The sequence below is a fragment of the Neopelma chrysocephalum genome, unplaced genomic scaffold (genome assembly GCF_003984885.1).
Source record: "Neopelma chrysocephalum unplaced genomic scaffold, ASM398488v2 Primary Assembly neopelma1_77, whole genome shotgun sequence".
Classification (NCBI taxonomy): Eukaryota; Metazoa; Chordata; class Aves; order Passeriformes; family Pipridae; genus Neopelma; species Neopelma chrysocephalum.
In genome coordinates this window covers 3,352,083-3,372,346 of record NW_020897738.1, presented here as the reverse complement: position 1 = coordinate 3,372,346, position 20,264 = coordinate 3,352,083, and the positions used below count along the sequence as shown (strand labels likewise).

The 20,264-nt window shown below is 39.2% G+C and overlaps 1 protein-coding gene across 3 annotated transcripts in view; it reads right to left on the bottom strand.

Annotated features, from left to right (window-relative positions):
• ATP2A2 (ATPase sarcoplasmic/endoplasmic reticulum Ca2+ transporting 2) overlaps positions 1 to 20,264 on the bottom strand; it is a 45,655-nt gene that overhangs the window by 13,610 nt on the left and 11,781 nt on the right. For all 3 annotated transcript variants that reach the window (XR_003535189.1, XM_027689473.1, XM_027689474.1), the window contains exons 5-9: positions 19,487 to 19,625; positions 7,746 to 7,826; positions 6,262 to 6,347; positions 4,918 to 5,382; positions 2,510 to 2,598 (exon numbers count right to left, since the gene is read on the bottom strand). Coding sequence is in view for 2 of the 3 variants with exons in the window: in XM_027689473.1 (XP_027545274.1) it covers positions 2,510 to 2,598; positions 4,918 to 5,382; positions 6,262 to 6,347; positions 7,746 to 7,826; positions 19,487 to 19,625 (860 nt within the window). In the remaining variant the exon portion in view is untranslated. The remainder of the gene's footprint in view (positions 1 to 2,509; positions 2,599 to 4,917; positions 5,383 to 6,261; positions 6,348 to 7,745; positions 7,827 to 19,486; positions 19,626 to 20,264) is intronic.

Sequence of the window (20,264 nt, the reverse complement as noted above, 5' to 3'; positions counted from 1 at the left end):
GGTCTTCAGAGAGAGGGAAGGTACAAATAAGAAATAACTGCTTTGCTCTCACATTTGGAAACAGCTAATAAATTAATTCCTTTTCTAGAGCACTACTATACTTCTACAGTAAGCATAAAAGAACCAAGACAGTGTTCAATACTGTTATTTTCTCCCTACCAAAATCAGCAAGACAGAACTAATATATAACATCTTTTATTAAAGCTCTCCAGGAGGGAAATAAAAGGCCTGATGGTGGAAAGATGTGGATCACTACTCCATAAGAATCCACAACACAGACTATGACATGTCCCATTATGTAACCTTTTGTTCAGTTGTGGTGCTGGAAACAAATTCCAGTATTGTGTAACAAAGCACGTGAACAAAATGAATCTTAAGAAAACAAAAATGGGTTTAGCATTTCATTTTGTATATAATTCAACAGCCATAAGCAGTGGCTTTGAAGTGTCAACTCTTTAACCTTCTCAGCAGCTCTTGGGTTGTCACCTCGTCCATCCCAGATAAAACTTGCTGTTTTCACCTGTTCTGAACTCAAAGAACATACTGGAACATCCATCACTTGTTGGTGGGGATTTTATCAACAAATTGTTCCTTATCAACAATTTCTGAAGACTGGCAAATGCAGAGTCTGAGGTGCTGGGATCAGTTCTGGATAAAGGAGTTTTTTTTCCTTCCAGCTTCAGGCTTTTCAATTAGCTAAAGATGAACTCATCTGAAGGTCAAATGCAATCTCTGCCAGCTCTTGGTGCAGTTCTTAATTACTGTAAATTTTGTGCTCTCAGTTTGCAGTAAGCACGTGCTGAGACACGGCAAAACTACTCCAAACTGTCTGACAACCTCTAACATCCCTGGGAAATAAATCAGCATGAAATTCTGGGTTTTCTGTAAGATATATTTGTTATTTTATATGCTGAATACATCTTAGAGGAGCATTACATATAAAATATTTTAAGAGTAAATGAAAAATTACTGACTTAGTGCAAAAATCACTTCGTGGTTACGAAAAAGAACAGGCTGTGGAAAAACAAGTGTCTGAAGTACAAAGTAACACGTCAGAAACGGTCCATATCTGGAACAGGTCCTGCTCTGGGGCAGTGCAGTGGAACAAGTGCCTCTTAACCCCCCAAACATCATTTTCAGTGACAGTTTGTAATCCAAGGTGAAGTCAGTCACTTAAAATCCCTGCAAAGCCCCTGATTTAAAAGCTGTCCATAAAGGCAGAAATAAATCAGCCCTAAAGGTTTGAGAGTTCAGCTGTGTTTCCTCTGACAGCCTTTCTGAGGCAATTTTCCTCTCACAGAACCCTTTGTGTAGGTGAATGCAGCGTGTTAAACACATTTGTTCACATTTCCCCGACTCCAGCAAGTAAAAATTGAACATTAACATATATTGATGTCTGTCTTCTTATACTCAACATCTGCCACCACATTATATTTTATTATTTTGTTTATCTGGAGCTCTTGTGAGACCAGCTAGAGCTCAACAGTGTCTGCAAGGTCCAGAGTGTCACCTTGCCTGAAATGAAAGCATAAGCTTTTGACAGCAATTAGCTTTGAAACAAAAAAGAGAATTGGGGAATTAAGAGTCCCAGCTGCTGAGAACACCAGGCTCTTAAGTGCCATGGAAATTAAACAGATAATCACTATTGAGATGGGTGAGACTGCAGGAGGCAGAGGCAAATGGGAAACTGCACAAGGCTGAGATGTTTACAAGAACTCAATCTAAATTCTCTTCTGCAAGTAAAACTGAAGCGATAAGATTAAAAACACATCAAAGACTGACAAAGTAAAAGGAGCTGTAACAACCCAGTCAAGAAGCAGAGCCCTAAAAATTCCTGAAGTTGTCAGGATGAACCACCTACCTCACTAGTAGAGGCTTGCAACTGATAAAGTAAACCAAACCTCATTCCTTTCCTAAGGGACTGGTTTAGCACCAGCTCAAATACCAAAGGCTGAGACAAACACACACATCTTGTCAAGTAGAGATGCCCCAATAAACTACTGAGGGCAGGGGACAGGAATTTACAGTAAATTTAAGAATTAACTCCAACACATTCAGAAGATACTTTAGAAAAAACAAATTCCACCTTCTCCAAGGCAGAGTAATTAGAAACACTGAGTTCACAGATTAGCAAAGTCTCACCTCTTCAGATTTATCCAGTTTTTAAACAAAAAAGTGAACCTCATTTTGAAGCACTGGGATAGACAATCTCAGACCAGTAAGATTTCAGTACAATAAATCCTCTCTACCTCTAATTAATGTTTAGATTATCAAAGGGCCACTGCAATATTGGAGGCCGTATTAAGTAAGTTCCATGAAGGTTTACTCCTCTAGAATTTAACTTTGTTTTCATGTTAATTACTTTTCTCCCGGTCCTTCAGTGTGTACTCACTGGCTGATCTTTCAGTTATTAACAATCACTATTGAGTATCACATGCATCACTTTTCAAGACTAAAGTAATAGTTAACGCATAAACAGACAAATATTTAACTTCAACAGAACACTTACACTTCTCCCATGGGAGCATATGTTGAACCAGTTACAGTAAATTCGTTCAGGGAACAGCTGTCTCCTTCTATTCTGTCCAGGATAAACATCTGAAATTAGAGGGTTAGAATTGTTACTATCTTTGAACAATAATTAATGCAAGAGATTTAAACAGGCCTAGAGCAAGGAGGTCCAAGAGGCAAGTTTAGGTTGAATAAACAAAGCAGACAAAATCTGATACTCTGCACTTCGATCCCCCCGTGTTTGAACAGCTCCATATTCTGCAGCACAAAGTACAGAAAACAGCCCTTGTGCTTTGAAAACTGCCTTGAGACACAAGTACAGCAGAGCTGAAAACCACAAACTATGTGCACTTCACTTCAGCTGTGGAGACTTCTCACACACCACTTGACAATCCTGACTATACCCAAGCTCTTCCTAAGCTTCAGACCCATGGATTAATTCTCATGAAACACAAATTATTTCTCTGCTTTGAAACAGCAGTTCCAGTCAAAAGCAGCACAGGGCAGCTTGGAAACGGATCATTCCTGCCAAAGTCAAAATAAAAGAATCTACAAACAGGAGAAGCTGTGAGATCTAAGAGATGAGGATTTAGGTAAGAGCCAGACTATGGCAAGTGTGCCTTAACACCAGCCTTAAGTGAAAGTGTTTCCTCTCCTGGTTTTCTAGTTACAGGGCACTTTACCACTTGGTGCACTGGTAGTTTAAACCATTCAGCCTGCTTAAGTGCTCTTCTAGCACTGGTGAAATGACATTTTCAAATTAAGACACCAATCTGAAGGATGCCGTTGTATCCCAAGAGACCCACATCTCACTCTTCCCTTTGTTTCCTTTCTGGGAGAGCTGCAGGCAGAACCACATCTGAGAAGATACAGATGAAAACTACAGTGCCCCAAGCTGCCTCACTCTTCATGGCTTGCTGAGGTGGTAGTGGAAAAGATAATTTCTCACTAAATCATGGTGTGTCTTAATGGAACTTCTCATCCACTGGTTAGTACAGGCCATTTTGTCACATCACATTTTAGCAATGTCTTCCCCTCCCCTCATTGTGCTGCCCTATGTTTTAGATGAGCATCCTCACAAAATACAGCCTAATAAAACAAACTTAATTGTTAAAGGATTAGAGCTTTGCTACATTTTTGCAGAATCTTGCAGTTCATGTTATTTTGCAGCCGCCAGAGGTTTACAAGGAACCAAGTAAAGTTGTACTGCACAAGACCTAAAACATTTACCTCTAAATAAGGAGCATTTTGAGCTTTTAAGTAAACACAACTTAAATGATGAGTTAACCAGGAAGCCTCCTGCTTTTGGCATCTGCATGATGAAAAAATCCCTGCAAAGACTAGGGCAGTTATGCAACTCTACTGCAAGTAACCTCCTCTGGAATACTGATGAGCAGCTGCTTTGTGTCTCTTAGGTATAAATACTACGATACTTAAGGAAGTAGAACAAGTCACCCACCAATTAGGAAGAAAAAGCCATCAATCACATGAGAACAAAGTGCCTAGGGCTTACAAACTTTGGCCACTGGTGTGCAGTGCTCAACACTCACACATTTGGAATTCTAAGCCAATGTAAGGAGACTCTGAACGTTTGATGTGGGAGTTGCTGTGCCACTGAACTTCTACAGTCACTAAACACAAGAACTCAGGGTTTTCTCCATAAAATCCCTGAACAGAAGCACAAACTGGCAACTGAACGTGCATTCTGTTAAGGGACTAGCTGTAAAGTCCCAAAATAACCAACACTAAAAGAACACTGGGGGGAAAGGAGGAGGGGCACAGAACTCATGCTCACCTGAAAATACACCAAACACTGAAGATGACCCTGGCAATGCTGGCAGGGCCAACTGCACCTCCAAGCTGCCAGATTAGTCAGACAATGCTGCACATTGAGAACACCACAGTGATCTACAGAGCCACTGGAGATAAGATAACCAAATAAAGGTGGAGCCACTCAGTAGTGAAAACACCTTTGACTATCAAAGCTACTGCAGTAAATCTACTTTTCTCATACTAAGTTTCTCCACCCATGATTACCTTCTCAATTAAGGAGGCAAGTGTTTAACACTACACACATCCTGTTCCACAGGGTAACTTGCTGAAACAGGGCACAAATGACACCAAATAATTACCAGTACCATGAAAGGCTCACAGAACAGTCAATGGAAAGCTGCTTGCAAACAACTTTCTCTTCCATCCAGAGCTATTTCTGGCCATGACTAAATAAGGGAAGAGATAAAAGCCTTCAAGACTCCACAGTGGAAAACTGAATCAAAAGTGGGAGCTTATCTTAGGAAAATAAAGCAGGATTTTGATGAGATGAGAACTAAAAGACTCAGGATCAGAGGAATTCCAGCAATGCTGACTATTCAAACAGAGTGGCTGAGGAGAACTAGAAGAACATACCCTGCACACTGACATCTGGTTCGTGGTCAGAGTACCAGTCTTGTCAGAACAGATGACTGAGGTGCAGCCCAAGGTTTCCACAGAGGGCAGACTCCTGACAATGGCATTCTTCTTGGCCATCCTGCGAGTTCCCAGAGCCAGGCAGGTGGTGATGACAGCAGGGAGACCCTCGGGAATGGCAGCCACAGCAAGAGCAACAGCGATTTTGAAGTAATAGATGGCACCTCGGATCCAGGAGCCGCCGTGAACGGGGTCGTTGAAGTGCCCAATGTTTATTATCCAAACTGCAATGCAGATGAGGGAGATGACTTTGGACAGCTGCTCCCCAAACTCATCCAGTTTCTGCTGCAGGGGGGTTCTCTCCTGCTCAGTAGCCACCATCTCATCACGGATTTTCCCAATTTCAGTGTTCACTCCTGTTGCAATAACCACTCCCATGGCCTTACCAGCAGCAATGTTTGTACCCTGAAGCAAAGAAAGACAAGGGAAGAGAAAACTTGTAGCCAATCTATAAACAGTTTGGGTTTGGGTTTGTTGTAATTTTAAAGAAAACACCACAAAAATACCCTAAACCACCTTATACAAGTCCAGACTGTGTGTCAGCCAGGATATAGAAAAAGAGGAAGAGGATTACACTGTCCCTGTGTCTGTAGGGAACATTCCAGTGTGGAATTTTTCCTTCCAGAACAGGCTGAAAACAGTTCAGTATCGATCTCTCACAAGCAGCACAGCTGCTGAGTAAGCACTATGGATTTCAGCTGCAATCTTAGGTGTGGTTTTCCTTTCTCTTTTTTTTTTAATTAGGACTGTATTTTGCCAGATTTAATGCTATTTACTCTGAGTAATAGATGTGTTCTCAGGGACTCCCTGTGTGAACATATGTACATGAGAAAGAACAGTTAAATTTTCTACAAGCAGCCTGCCAGTAATAAGAGTTTTCTTACCTAAAAGGTATTTAATGCTTCCTTTCCTACACAGTTTTCAATTTTAGCCACACAATACCACAATTTGTGTGGGTATTCTTATCACTCATAAGAACTATTACTTTAGAAAATTAATGTAGAAGCACTTTAAAAGTGTGTGTGCTCCAGCTTTCAGGACTTCCTTGTAAAGGACAAAAATAATTTTCCTCATATAGGTTTCATCCAGCATCTTCCCCGAGGACAGCTTTTATTAAAAGTTAATTCTAATTTTTAATTCATTTAGTACCTGGAGACACACATAGAGATGTGTATAGAGAATACAACAAAAGTCCTACAGCTTTTGGGGGAAGATTTAAAGTTCTGCTCATTTTTATCAGCTTCAGAATTATTTTACAAATTATTTGAAAATTTCAAAACTTACAGAAAAGAGCATGTTCTTCTTGTCTTGGTTTACAGCACGAGGATCAGGCACAGGGTCAGTGTGCTTAATAACAGACACAGATTCACCTAAAATAATAAGAAGAGACTGTACATGTATCTTGAGTCCTGAGGGAATCAAAAAGTTATAATCCTCAGTCTTAAAATTTTTAAGATTTTAAACTTCTTTCCTCACATGATTTTATTTAATTGCTTAAGTGAAACAGGGAGTTATTTCAGTTGATCAAGAAAACTGAATGACTGACTTCTAATGAAAATTGTGTATCTGTTTCTGTGAACATGTCACAGGTATAGAAAGGTTCCTTTTCTATAGAAACAGATGTTTGTTGCTACATCAGATTTCACAAGGTGGTGCTCTCAGCTCCAGCCCCGGAGTTACACTGCTTTTTGCAAACTCAAGAGAACCAAAGGTTCCTACTTTTAAAAGCTTTTTGTTAAACAGCATCTTAGACTTCAGTTCTACTTTGTTAGTCGGGAGACTCGAGCATCAACTTGGCTGAAAACAGAATCCTTTAAAATAAGAATTCCGTTATTTAAATAAAGGCAAGGAATTATTCCCTTTTTATAGATTTCTGGTGGATCATTTCTTCTACTTATTTCAGTTCCACACACGGAGTGCCTCCATTTTTTATGCTAAACATAAGCAAGCTCAATCAGTTCTGTGCTATTCAGGATCTGTACTGAGAAACTTTGGGGCTTCAAGGATGAAAAACAGCTTTCCTATCAACACTTTACTGTTTTAAAATTCAGAGCTAGTTAACATTCATTTATGCCACCAAAACAGGCTGACAGATCTTCATGTTCCAGCTGAAAGCAAACTGTTGGACCACGCTTGGTTGATTCCCAGCTTCTTTCCTATATTCAGAAGTACTTCTACTTTGTTTTCTTTGCAACAAATCTGAAAGGGGCTCTAAAAATAGCTCCTGCACTTGAGGGCTGGTACCAGAAAACACATGAATGTGTGTGCACAGAATTTCAGCAAATAAGGCTCGAGTGTGCTGGGCCTTTAGTAACTGGCAGCTCAAATGCTGCCAGTATTGCAGAAGTTATTCCCTCCTGTGAGAGAGAACAGAGAACTGATGTAGAAGACATTCAGTAAGATTTACTTTCATATTTGAGTGGTGACAAGATGTTCAAACCTAGAAGACTGTGTACACTAGAAGAGAGATGCTAAATTTTTTATATTTTAGTTTTCCACAAATTACTCGTGTCTGTGCTGGGGGGGAAGGGACAACCAAAAAAACCATCACAAGTCTCAGTAAGAATGTTCATCCCACTGAGGGGACACAGAGCCAGTGATGAAGCAACACATTCAGCCACTCAAAGTTACCAGATCAGAACTTTACTGCATTGAATGCAACAGAGTAATTCAGTCGCTGCAGGCTTGTTTCTAATGGATTATTCAAAATAAATGGTGCAAAGGCACTTCCAATTATGCACATAATTATACAAAAGTCACAGAAATACCTGTGAGAATTGACTGGTCTACCCTTAGAGTTGTAGACTTGATAGAAGTAATTCTTATGTCAGCAGGAACCTTGTCTCCAACTACAAAGAGAAGACAGAACAAAGTTAGAATGTTGCTATTTGAGAGATTTCTAACCCAGTGAACCTTTATCAGCCAGAAAAATGACTTTCCAGTATCTGTTCAGATGACTAAAATCACCAACAGCTTATTGCTGCTTTTGTGATCTGCAATACTCCAATTTTCTGGGTATCCAGTTTAGATTTGCCCTTACCTAATCTCAAAGAAAGAAGCTGTAAATCACTGGGACTGTTTTTCTAATCACATGGCCCTTTGAAAGCAAAGGGAAAACATTCTCAAGAGCAAGATATCCATTTCAGAACACGTATTTATAAACAATCAAAACCCGTAGCCAAGGTGAATCAAGTTCCCTTTTTCAGAACAACTGGTCCTGGAGAGTCTTCTGGTTGTTTTCTCTATGCCTAAAGTGAGTCCTCTGCTCTCCAAAGATCAAATTCTCCACATTTATTTATTTAGAAAACTAAAAGAAGTTGTATTTTCCTTTTCTTTGGCACCAATTGTGAGAATAACGTGCTTCTGCAAATATGCTCTTGTAATGTTATACTTTCAATTCTGCCAGATGTTTCAGAGTTGGGAGTTCATTTCAGATCACACAGTAGCTTTATTTTCCACTAATGTTGCTCTATTAAACACACCACAATCCACATCCCAGTTACAATTTTCACTCAACTCTCATGTTTATCTCACCATATATATTTATACCTTACAGAAGAAAACATTGGAAGAAAAAAATTAAACAAACAACCCACAAACAAACTAAAAAACATCCACTAACAAGTGTTTGAGACACCAAGGTAGATGTTGAAATTTAACAGCTCCTAAAAATGGCAGAGTAATGAATCCAGTTGCCAGCTGAGCTCTGGCATCTCCATCATCCCACAATTAATTCTTCTACCTTCCTACTTCCTCTTATCCAGCTTTTCCTAATTTTTTGGAATTTTTGAGAAAAGAACTAAAGCTCCACCATTTTGTGCCTGCTGCAAATTAATGGCTGCAGCAAATTCCCTTGGTAAAGCATATTAATGAGGCTCATTTCTGACTCATCTGGAGGGGTTCTACATTCTGCATGTCAATATTCCACTGAACACACGACTGAACACTCCTGATGTAATTCAGCACTCAAGTGTCAGCTATACTATAAAATAATGCAAAGAAACAAAGAAGGGAGAATAACTAGCTAAAGACAGCTGACCTGAGTAGATGGAGTGTGTGTCCCTGCAGGAAAATTAAAATAAGCTGCAATTCCTGCAGGAACTGCTTATGCAACCAGCAGCAATAATGCACATTAACAAATAATACCATGAAATACTCAACAGTGGTGTCACAGCCTTGGATCATCCAACCACTCACAGCCTGGAGTGGGAAACTGTGGAATAAAACACTGAAGAGGAGAGTTAAGTGTGACTACAAACATTAGGAAAACCTGCACCATGTGACTTTCTGCAAATTCAGAGAAACTCCAACCACTAAAATCAGCAAAAGATTGTGTAGTTTTGCTTGTAGACTTTGCCATGTGTTTTTGTAAGCATGTGTATACAAAGAGACAATAAAAACAGCCACAAATTCCCTTTTTGCATCATTATACCATGTGAACACTAATTTAAGCCACAATGCCCTTGAGCAGCAAGAGAAAATAGCCTGAGACAAACGGTGACTTAGGCCAAAAAAGGCAAAACTATTTCAAGTGCTCTCCTGGAGGCTGAGGAGGGTTCTGTGCACACACAGGAGCAGCTGCATTTCAGTCATCCCTGCCCACCAGGCCAGGAGGTGAAACGCTGTCCATCTGCACCAACATTTCCAAAGAGCTGGAAATCTGCAGCCAACTCCTCCACCACAACACTGGGAAAGACCTGATCACTCCATAGCACAAAACAGTGCTGTTAAAACCCTCATCTTCAAGCATCCAAGGAACTGGACAGAACACAGCAAAGTTTACAAGTGATTTTCAAACCTATTTCTGAGCTGCTCTAAGTTGTTCGAACTCAAACATAATATTCCCAATTTCTAAAGTACTTGGAGAAAACCCTCTAATAATTATTGATATTTAAGCATCAGCATGATGCTGAAAAGTGCTGCTGTCATTATCAATTGCCTGAAGCACCAGAACTGAAGTGTCACATTCATTATGATAGTGCAGCTTTCAAAGTTTATCTCAACAATTTAAGATAAGACACATTATTCGCTCCCCACCTCTGTCTGAGAAGGCTGTAGTAAAATATTCAAGGCATTTCCAATAGGTAGGAAAGCTGCACATCAGGGTCAAACACAGAGCTATTTTAAGCAGCTCTTTGCAAAATAACAGCTATGACAATAAGTCATTTATTATCTGGAATATACTTTCATGAGCACAACTGAAACTGAATATAAATAGGAAATCATCCCATGATTGATAGGAACCACAGGAAATTTTTAGTGAGCAGTCTAGTGCACATCTCATCCACGAGTAGAAGGCTTTTTTACCCATGTACTTTAAAACAGGAAAGAAATTGGTGCTTTGCTGTTGGTTTGGGGGGTCTTTTTAAAATTTAATCACATTTCAGTCCACAAAACCCAGAAGTATTACCCAAGGCTTGGAAGACAACAAGAACTTAGAAGGTGAATATGTATTTGTGCTGCTCAGTACTGAGCTGATACAATAAATGGATATAATCCACATTCTGACATCTAAAATAATCAGTTGCAGAAATATTGTCATCTCTTATTTTCAAAGTTTTTAATCCTAAATAGTCAGTTGATTTCCACAACAGCTCTGAAGAAATCAAATAAGCTGCTTTCAAAACTACCCACATATATGTTCTAAAGTATAGTGTAGTCAAATATGTAACTACTGATGAAAACACCCTTCTAAATAGAACATTGACTGCTGTTCGCAAGGGTGAAAGGAGGTTTTGGTTTGAATCATTACAGCTTTACCCACAGAATCTTTTTATTCATGCACAGAATTTTAGAATTTTAATACTGAGCCTCAGCACACAACAAAGGAATCTGTTTCAAAACAACCTGGTCCCTGTAAGGGGGTAAAAAAGAGAAATATCTATTTTATTTAATTGTGCATGAGTCTATACTGAAGCAGACAACTTACAATTCCCACTCCTTGATAGAAATTGGAGTGGTATTTAGTTGTGATATGAATTTAAAAAGTTTATGTTAATTGTTTTAAACATTCCTTCACTGAAAATAAGGATAATTTAATATCTGAAAATGCTGGGTTCTTCAGCCACCCAACCAACGTTATCAGCCAAGATTCCCACTGATTATACTCCAGCTTTTCTTCTCAAGTTCAAAGCTCCCCACACCTCATCTTACACTGCTACAGGTGAAGTTCCCTCTATATGAACAGTCATTCACATAAACATTTGATTTGATGTGCAGTACAACCCTTCTTACCAACAGAGCTCGGCATGGAACGAGTGTCTGCAGAGTAACTGAAGCTCCTCAAGAAGGGAGCCTTTAAAGGACAACCCAGGGCACAGATTGCCCCATTCAACCTGCAAAGTTGCCTTGAAAGAGGAAATAATTCAAGTCTCCAAGCCAACTTCAAATATAGAATATACTGAACAGTGTTAGTTCCAATTTAATACCTGGCAGTGACCAAGTCCTGCAGTGAAACCATCAACTCATCACCCCAGCGTTTCATCTGAGCACTGACAACCCTTTAACACTTCACCAGTTTCCAGCATAGCAATAAAAGTAAATATTTAATTTCAGAATTCTGTCAGAATGTGGTTTGAGACACTCCCTGGGAGTTCTCTACAGCCAACATACAATATTAATGTTGCAGGTGAGACCGGTCTGTGGTTTGAGCAGCCCAGGACGATGGGCAGAAGTGATGGGGCACATTTTATGAACAATGAAGCTGGAAGGAAAATAACTATTAAAGCTGTGTGGATTTCAGTCCCTGTTATATTTTTAGCTACTAACAAAGAACTTTGGACTACAACAGGACCGTGCTCATCTTTCAAGTCTCAAATCATTGAGACTATATCTCAATACAGACTCTTGAAATGTATATTCTACATCTTCTAATCAAAACTGCTTGTGAGAGTAAGTTCAGGAAGCAGCATTAACTTTACCCCCAAAAGCCACTACGGTACAGAACAGGCCTCAAAATAAAACTACTAATTTAAATGTGTACTTTGAACACTGATATCAGCCCTATTAACTCTGATCCCTCCCACAGCTGGACACTTGCTCAGAGGGGATTTACAGGCAGGTACACCATAAAGAGGGAAGAGTTTTGTTTCTTTTTTATGTTAGTGTGTCACAAGAACAATTCCTCTTCTTAGCAAAACAAGTACCAAGTGTTTGCAAAAGGTCCCTCTCTGTATTCACTGCAAATGAAAGGAATTTTTCCTGTAGAATTCAGAATGGCTCTTCATACACAATATGTACCTCACACTTTCTTATTGATGTTTATCATTAACCACAGCCAGTGTCAGCCTGGATTCTGTTATCAGCAGGTTGGGAGTGGGAATTGGACTTTTGCAATAAAGATTATCAGTACAGCTCCAAACTATTCTATAGTTGAACAATTTGGGAACACAAACAGTTCCTGAAACCAAAAACATCCCCAAACCAACTTCCATAAAGTACCAAATGGGAAGAACCAAAAAAAAAAAAAAAAGTGTCTTAATATACTGAGGTTCATTGTTGACACATTCGTGTATTTTGATTTTTAAGACACTATGGTTTTTCTCCTGCTTTATTAGGATGTTCTCATTTTATCAGGTCAGGGTAGAAATACTATGGAAATCAGCCCACACAACCTGCCCCACTGCTATCAAAACATCTGATTCAAAATACATGGGGTTTTACCATCAAAAGGAGAAAAGACTAAGTATTTATGAATTCTTTTGACAAAAAACATTAACTGTTAGCAATTTTCTAACATGACATATTATTATGGGTACAGCCATTTAAACCACTTTTTCTAATGAGAATTTTAGTGTCTTACTTTCAGAGTCAGTTATTTCAGTCTCCTCTCTTGCCCCAAAATAAGCTCCTTATCCCTAAATTAGAGGACACACCATTGTGTGGGTATTTACTAACAAACCGAAGCAACCGAAACTTCCTACATGAAGTATGGGAGTCAGCTTAAGCTAAAGGATTGAAATGAGTAAATAGCACATTTACTCATTAAATAAACTAAAATAACACACCTGGGATGCTACAGAACTGAGTATTTCCTGAGTTCTGAGCCAGTATTGGATTGGGAATTGCTGGGGGATTTTAACAGTTAAAATTGACACATGATCAAGATTGTGATCAATTGACACATGATCAATATTTAGAGGTAGAGCTGCTCCAGCACAATTACTTTTTATATTAAAAACAATATATTTTTTATATTAAACTATACATATTTTTTATATTAAAACTAATAACTTCCTTAGCACAGCTCAGCTCCTTTCCCCCCTGCACAGACAATCTTGTCTTCCCATTGTGCCTGATTTCCTCAGACCACCAGAAACTTAATTTTTCTTCCGTAGTAACAGGTTTGAAGTATTTAACACTTCCTGAGCAGGGTATAATAAAATGCTCCCAAAAATCAGAAGCTCTATAAAACAGGAAGATAATTGAGTCCAACTACATTTTCATACAAGGCCAAGAGTGTCAATATGTCAAAATTAGAAGAGTTATTACAAGACAGTTTAAGTCTGAGTTTTCTCTCCAAACCAGTAAGATTTATTTTTTGAACAAGACAGAGATTAGAACAGCAACAGTCCATCAGTTGTAACCACACCAGTAAAACAGCGTTTGCTTTTACAGACAAGGAGACAGAACACTAAATTTAAATACATTCATTCTTTGCATGAAACAGCCTCTATCATAAACCTCCTGCATTCTGGACAGAAAGTAAAATATCCATGGAGTTTTCTGTACAGTGTATGCAGGGTGTGAGTATCCTCAGCTAAGAACTGTTAAAAGATAGACGTTAAAAAATTTCAAACCACACGGATATTGCATTAGTATCAATGAAAACCAAAAGGACAGGAAAAGCTTTGCTTTCTGGGATCAAAATATTTTCATGTTGCAACCATTTTTCAGAAAAAAAAAACGGAAAGTGAATTAAACACTACATAAGACTTGAATTATTCCTATTTTATTCCTTCTCATTCTGTAAAAACACGCTCGTGTCATTCTCTCTGAAGAGGGCACCAGAACATTAGATAAGATGTGCCCATGGACAGGGACTGTGCTTCTAAGTCTGCAGTTATTTCTGATCTGAATTTGTCTAGTTTTAGCTTTTAATTAGCGGACCTATTTATATCACTGTGCTCTAGATTGAAAACTCTTGTGATCAGCCTATAAAGCATCTAGCAGCAAAAAGAATGGACTGTAAGTTAAGCCTCAACTTCTGCCAGATCAGGTAGAGAACAAGCACATCTTCACACCAAAGTTTCCAAGTTACGCTGCATTTAGGTAACACAAGAACACAGAGGAAGAATTCTGGAAGTGCAAGTTTACTTTAGCCTTAAAAAATAAAAAAGGCTTGCTTTGCCAGGGTGAAATGGTATTAACAGAGCATTATCTTGATGCCCAAGCATTTTGTTCAGTATGATCTGTGCTTATAATAAAACCCCACTCGGTGTCGATTCTATCAGAGCACAGAATATCAGATACATTCTCAATTCAAACAACTAAACCAGAATGAGTTTCACTATTTTTATTTTAAAAGTTTGGCACCTCTGGAGGAAAATGCTACAAGAATTGGGGGAAAAAAAATGGGAAGTGTGTTTTGTAAGATTTCAAATGTGTGTTAAAAGTGACACAAGTTTAGGCTGTGCCCTGAGTTGAACCTCACATAACTCCAGACTCCAGTCAAGCCTGGAATGGAGTTTGGACTGTGCCTGGTTATCTCAGAGGTGCCTCTGATGTGTTGGCCAAAATGTTCACTGAAGCACAGAGATTTATGCCCTACTTGTACCTGTATTTATTAACCACTGATGTACTTTTCTATCTCTTCTGGTTCAAAAGCAGTACTTCGTGGAAAAAAAGCAAAATATGTGCTTTAAACCCAAACCTGACAAGGTAAGGAAACACCCACAACTTCTGCAGCCCATTTGTTTCCCCATCAAGAGAAGGTGTCAGCAGTTTGCTGTAGAACAGCCTCCAGCAGGTCTCTGTTCTGGACTTCAGCCTAACTCCATCCTTTCCATTATTTTTTCCAATCTCAATAATTTCCCAGAAAAAGTAAACCTGCATCTCTAGCACAGAGTCTGAAAATCAATTCTAGTTATTGGAAGAGTAACACAGGCACAAGGACCCAGATGTTTTGGAGGAAGATCTGCAACATCAGTGTTTGCTGCCTGTATTACCAGGGAGAACCTACAGCTCTTCATAATCCTGGGAGTTTGACATAATTCACCTCAAACATCTTCCTTCCTGATCTTCTTCACCCCAAAATTTATCTTTCATTATAAAGCACCCAAGTGCTTTACCAAGAGTCTTAAAGTGCTCTGCAATTGGAATAAAAAGCCTCAGAAAGTAATTCTTGCCTACTCTATGCCAGGTATAAAACTAAGTCTTGGGGAATATACACTAATTTAATAAGCAACAGCTTCTGGGAATTCTGTGTATATTTTTAAGCTGCTGAGTACTTATAGATACAGTAACAGATGACAAGAAATCATTCAATTCCTCTTCCCAATTCAGGGAAAAGAGGAACTATTGTGACTGGGCTTTGGTCACTTACTGACTGCAACCAATGAACTTTCATTTATTAAATTATAGAAATGCAGATACACTGTATCTAAACCAGAAACTTTTAAACAGGAAAATGCAACAGAAGTGAACAAAGCTCACTTCTGTTCCCAAATGTGCTTCTATAAAAAAAATAAATAACTGATTTAAGCCAATTTGCCTGGCTGAACTTCATAAAAAACTTCTAAGAACTAAGGCCATGCTGGTTTAAGTTTCTCTTTGAAATGTTACTTTAACCCAGCAAACAAAAACTCAACTAAACCAAAGTATATCTAATCTGTTAAGATAGCCCTGGTTACAATTTTAGAGTGCACCCTCCAATTAAGTCCAGCTTTTATAGCAGCATGATAATCCAGTTGAAGACAGGCAAACTGGAGAGCCATGTGAGGACAGCATCTGGATGGTTTTCAGCTCATCAATTCTGAGAAACAAACTGTGTAGCTCAGAAACCCTCACCCACTACAGCTCTGAGAGCTGCGCCCACCACAGCTCTGCGAGCAAATTTAAGGCCCACGTCCCAAACCTGTGACCCCAACTGCATCCCAGAGAGTTCCTGTTCATTGTACAGGGTCTCTTCCACCACCTCTGCTTAGGTAGATGTGGAAGAAAGTCTTCCTAACAACGGGTACTTAAGAAATTCATGTCTGCACAGCCTCTAAGCAAACAAACTACAGTGTCTGCTACACCTGCAGAAAGTGGAATTTGTTGGCTACCAGGCACAAGGAAGGGTAATTGCTCATCCAGCGCTCTGCCCTATTACACTGATCCCAAGAGACACCTCAGGCAGAAGGTTATTTATCACCCGAGGGACAGTTTAATTCAGGTTACTCCATATTTACTGCAAGGTGTCAATGCAAACCTGCAGTTTCCCCCTATTACTTCAAGTCAAATAAACCAGCATCTGTTCCAGAAGCTTTAATTCAGAAGGCCATGAGGCAGATGGATAGTCTATATAATGAACACAGTCAAACCCTACAAACAGCCTCAGGAGCCAGAATAAAAACTGATAATATAAACCAGCACTGTCTTTGGGTTACACTAACCAACACAGGTTATCTTTAATGGGTTCAAAACTGCTGAAAATACCAAGTAGTTTCAGAAATGGTTCAATGCTACTTATTCTCAGGGAACTCCTGCAATGTAAAACGGGAAATATATTCCCCCACATCCCCCAAACTGCAACATCAATCTAACAATTCCTGTAACAGAATCATCTCTGTGTCAGACCCATCCACAGCTATTTCAAATTACCAAAGCTGTTATAGCATTAAATACAACTATACTGTAGTGGAAGACCTGAATAAATTTGTTCAAAATTAGTTATCAGCACAGGTGAGAAAGCTATCACCTGGCTGTTTATGCCACTTGGTTGAAAGATATTTGCCTGGACACACAAATGTCATTGGCACTTTGCCTAGAATTCCATAGCCAGATATGTATCCCAGCATGGAGTGCTCTGTCACTTCCCTACATGGTCATCTTTTTGCAAACACCGTGTCAAAGGCCATCAGAGTCCTCCTGCTCTTGAGGCACAGGCCTGCACAGAGTCTCCCTCACCTCCAGGTCCTGACACCAACATTGCTACACCATCTGTTGCTCTTCTCTACTTGCTCAGGAGCTTTTCCGAGTTTGATTACAATTAAAGTTTCCTCATTGTCCAGCTACCAGAATTTATTATTTCAGTATCACAGTCTGTATCACACTGAAGCACTTATTTCTCTATTAAACATCCACATGACTTACAATCAACTGCAGCTTCAAGTGAAGGTAATTTAAGTGTATTTGCCATTATAAGAAAAATATCGTGAGTACTTAAGACCAGCTTGGGATTGTTTGATGCATCAGTTAAAGTGAGTATTTTACCCACAAAAGATTCTTAAGTCCATCAACAAGCCAGACCACCCATCTTAAAGGACAGTCAAAGCTTGGATAATTTTTGTTTCTCTACATGAACCTGTCCTTTCTTTAAGAAAAAATAAATTAGATCTACACATGTTGGACTATCAGACATTGTTTTACAAGCAGATTTTAAAATAATGCAATAGTAACCCTATGAAAAAAGGATACTGTGTTTGTTAAATTCAGCCTGGTGCTATAGGTATTCTAGTCAGGGGTTATTCCCAAATCATTCCCTCCTTCAGACACAGCCCTTTTATAGACAGTAATTGATTTTATAGATACTGACAATATAGAGCAGGTAAGTAAAAGCCCACACATCCCCCAGGTGTTCACATACAGAACAAAGGCAAAGCTAAATTTGTAAGATGAAAATGCAATCTGTACCTCTTCTGAAATAGCAAAGAATCAAGGAGAGAGTGTTCTGTGCTCTTGACACCTGGCAGAGCAGCAAAATCCAGCATTTAATCTCAGTGAGATCCCCCAAACCAGTGCAAAACGCACAGTTATCAACTTGCAATTCTACCAATAGTTCTTTAAAATACCAAAACCTCCAAATGTATTCCTATGACATTGACTCCTTCCAAAACTCCCTTTCATCAGTGACATTTAGAAACAGGATAAGGATTTGGAGTAGACATCTCCTGCAGAATCTGTAATTTATACAGCTCTGTTTGCCTCCAAAGGACACGGCAAACGTCAGCCTGAAACCAAAGCTCCTTGCAGAGCTCACAGCTTTGACTGTGCAGAGCAGGAACAGTGAGTCAAAGAGCACAGCGAGTGACAAGGTATCACAATTCCCCCCTAATTTCCGCTATCAGCACTTTGGATTTGTACTTGGAGCTGAATCATCCTGTGCACAAAACGGAGGCTCGAGACAGGGCTCAGCGAGTGCTAAAGTTTCTCAAGGAATGAAAGCTGGGCTGGCAGCCAACACCAACTTCATTTTGAGTGCACACTCTCCCTGCCTGCTAATTAAAACAGGAGGATAGGCAAGTTTAAGGGTATATATTTATCTCCTCTTGAGACAGCTACCACCTCTAAAATCAAAGTGACACTTGTGAAAAGCACGTCTGATGTACACCCTGAACTGTTCCCAAAGGAACAATCACTCAGTTAACAGTTGATAATGACCTACAAAATATGAGGGTGCAATCACTCCTGACACTTAGCAAGAACCACCTACATTTAGCTGGGAAGGAATAGGAAACACTTAAGCCATCAATAAGCCCAGTCTAGAGAAAGAATTATTGCTATGGCATTATCACCAAAATGACGGAGGAGTTTTAGCTAAAAGTGTATGACACTTATATTTTTGCACTCCTTCCAAATAAAAGGTACACCTTCTAGAGCAAATCTAGGATATTAGAAAGCTCAAGGCAAAAGTCCAGTCTTAAGATTGTCCCTTCAAATGCTTACACAGGAGAAATAGGAAGCTCTACTCTAAATGGTTTATCTGTTTGAGATCTCCTACACAGCAACAGGCAAAAGAAGCAATAAAGAATGAAGAAAGATGAGAAAACAGCAATGTCACATGCCAGTCACACCAGCTGAGAGGACAGAAGACATTTGTGAAGAGAAGTTCAAAGGCTCTGCTACTGCAAGTGTAAGAGTTGGGAAAACACAATTCAGATGAAAACTCAGAACATGACCAAAAAAAAAAAATCTCAGCACTCCCAAACCCAAGGAAACACATGTAAAAGCAATGAAGAAGGTATTCTGTGATAGAAAACCAGACGAACTGTAGGACACACTGAAACCAGACATTAGAAAACAACATTTTAAAGTTGTGACAAGTGTTAAAACCACCACTCTAATTAAGATGCTTTGCTTTTAGACCTACCAATTAAACTAAATGGCAATTTGAAAAACAACCCCCTCAGTGCAAATGCACATTTAAGGTAATTACAGACAAACCGAAACAAGACTGTTCACAAGTGAAGTATATACCTAGGAGCCTCTGAAAACTCCCCCCAGGGCCTCAAATCATTAAGACAAAGCCCCCACAAGAATTTTACATTCATATTCTGACACATGTATGTGCTACATAAATGGGTCTTACCTGCCACTTCCACAATATCCCCTGGGACAATGTCTCTGGCTTTAATCCTCTGTACACTTTTTCGGTCTTGTCGATACACTTTGCCCATTTCTGGTTCATACTCTTTAAGAGCTTCAATAGCATTTTCAGCATTTCTTTCCTAAAAGACAGCAAAAATGTGTCATTTCAAAAGCCCTCAAGGAAAAATAAGTAGGTCAGATCTGATTTTTCAAAAGCATTATCATATGAATACTACCAACTCAGCTCAGCCACATTCTTTCATACACAACATTTTGTGACCTCTCCTCTTGTGAGGTTGCTGACTGGAAATCTTTACAGCCTAATTCAGGTGTTTGTGGGCATTTAGAACCTAGAAATTGTTTATTTAAACCCTGCAGCATTTTCCATCAAAAATATCCACTGTGTTGTTGCAGGGAGGCCACACAAAGAGTTCTATGTTACATCCACATGTACCAAGCTTTTTGACATAAAAAACCCCAAACAGAATTAAGACTCAAGGATAGAAGTCTTGGCTGTTCCTTACCAGCTGGAGCAGCTTAGACTCAGACTGGAGTAGACAAGCACTACTGAACTTCACTTAACTGGCAGAAATCAAGGATCAAGTTAAGACAAACCTCAAACAACATAAAATCAACTTTATTTCAGCAAATCAAGTGACTCTGAAGTGAAATTAAAGCAGACGGACTAGAAACTTCCCCAGAATCTCTTAATTTACAAACTCGGACGAATCCCTACATATGACAACCTTTTTTATTTCCACTAACTTTTTTTATTTCCT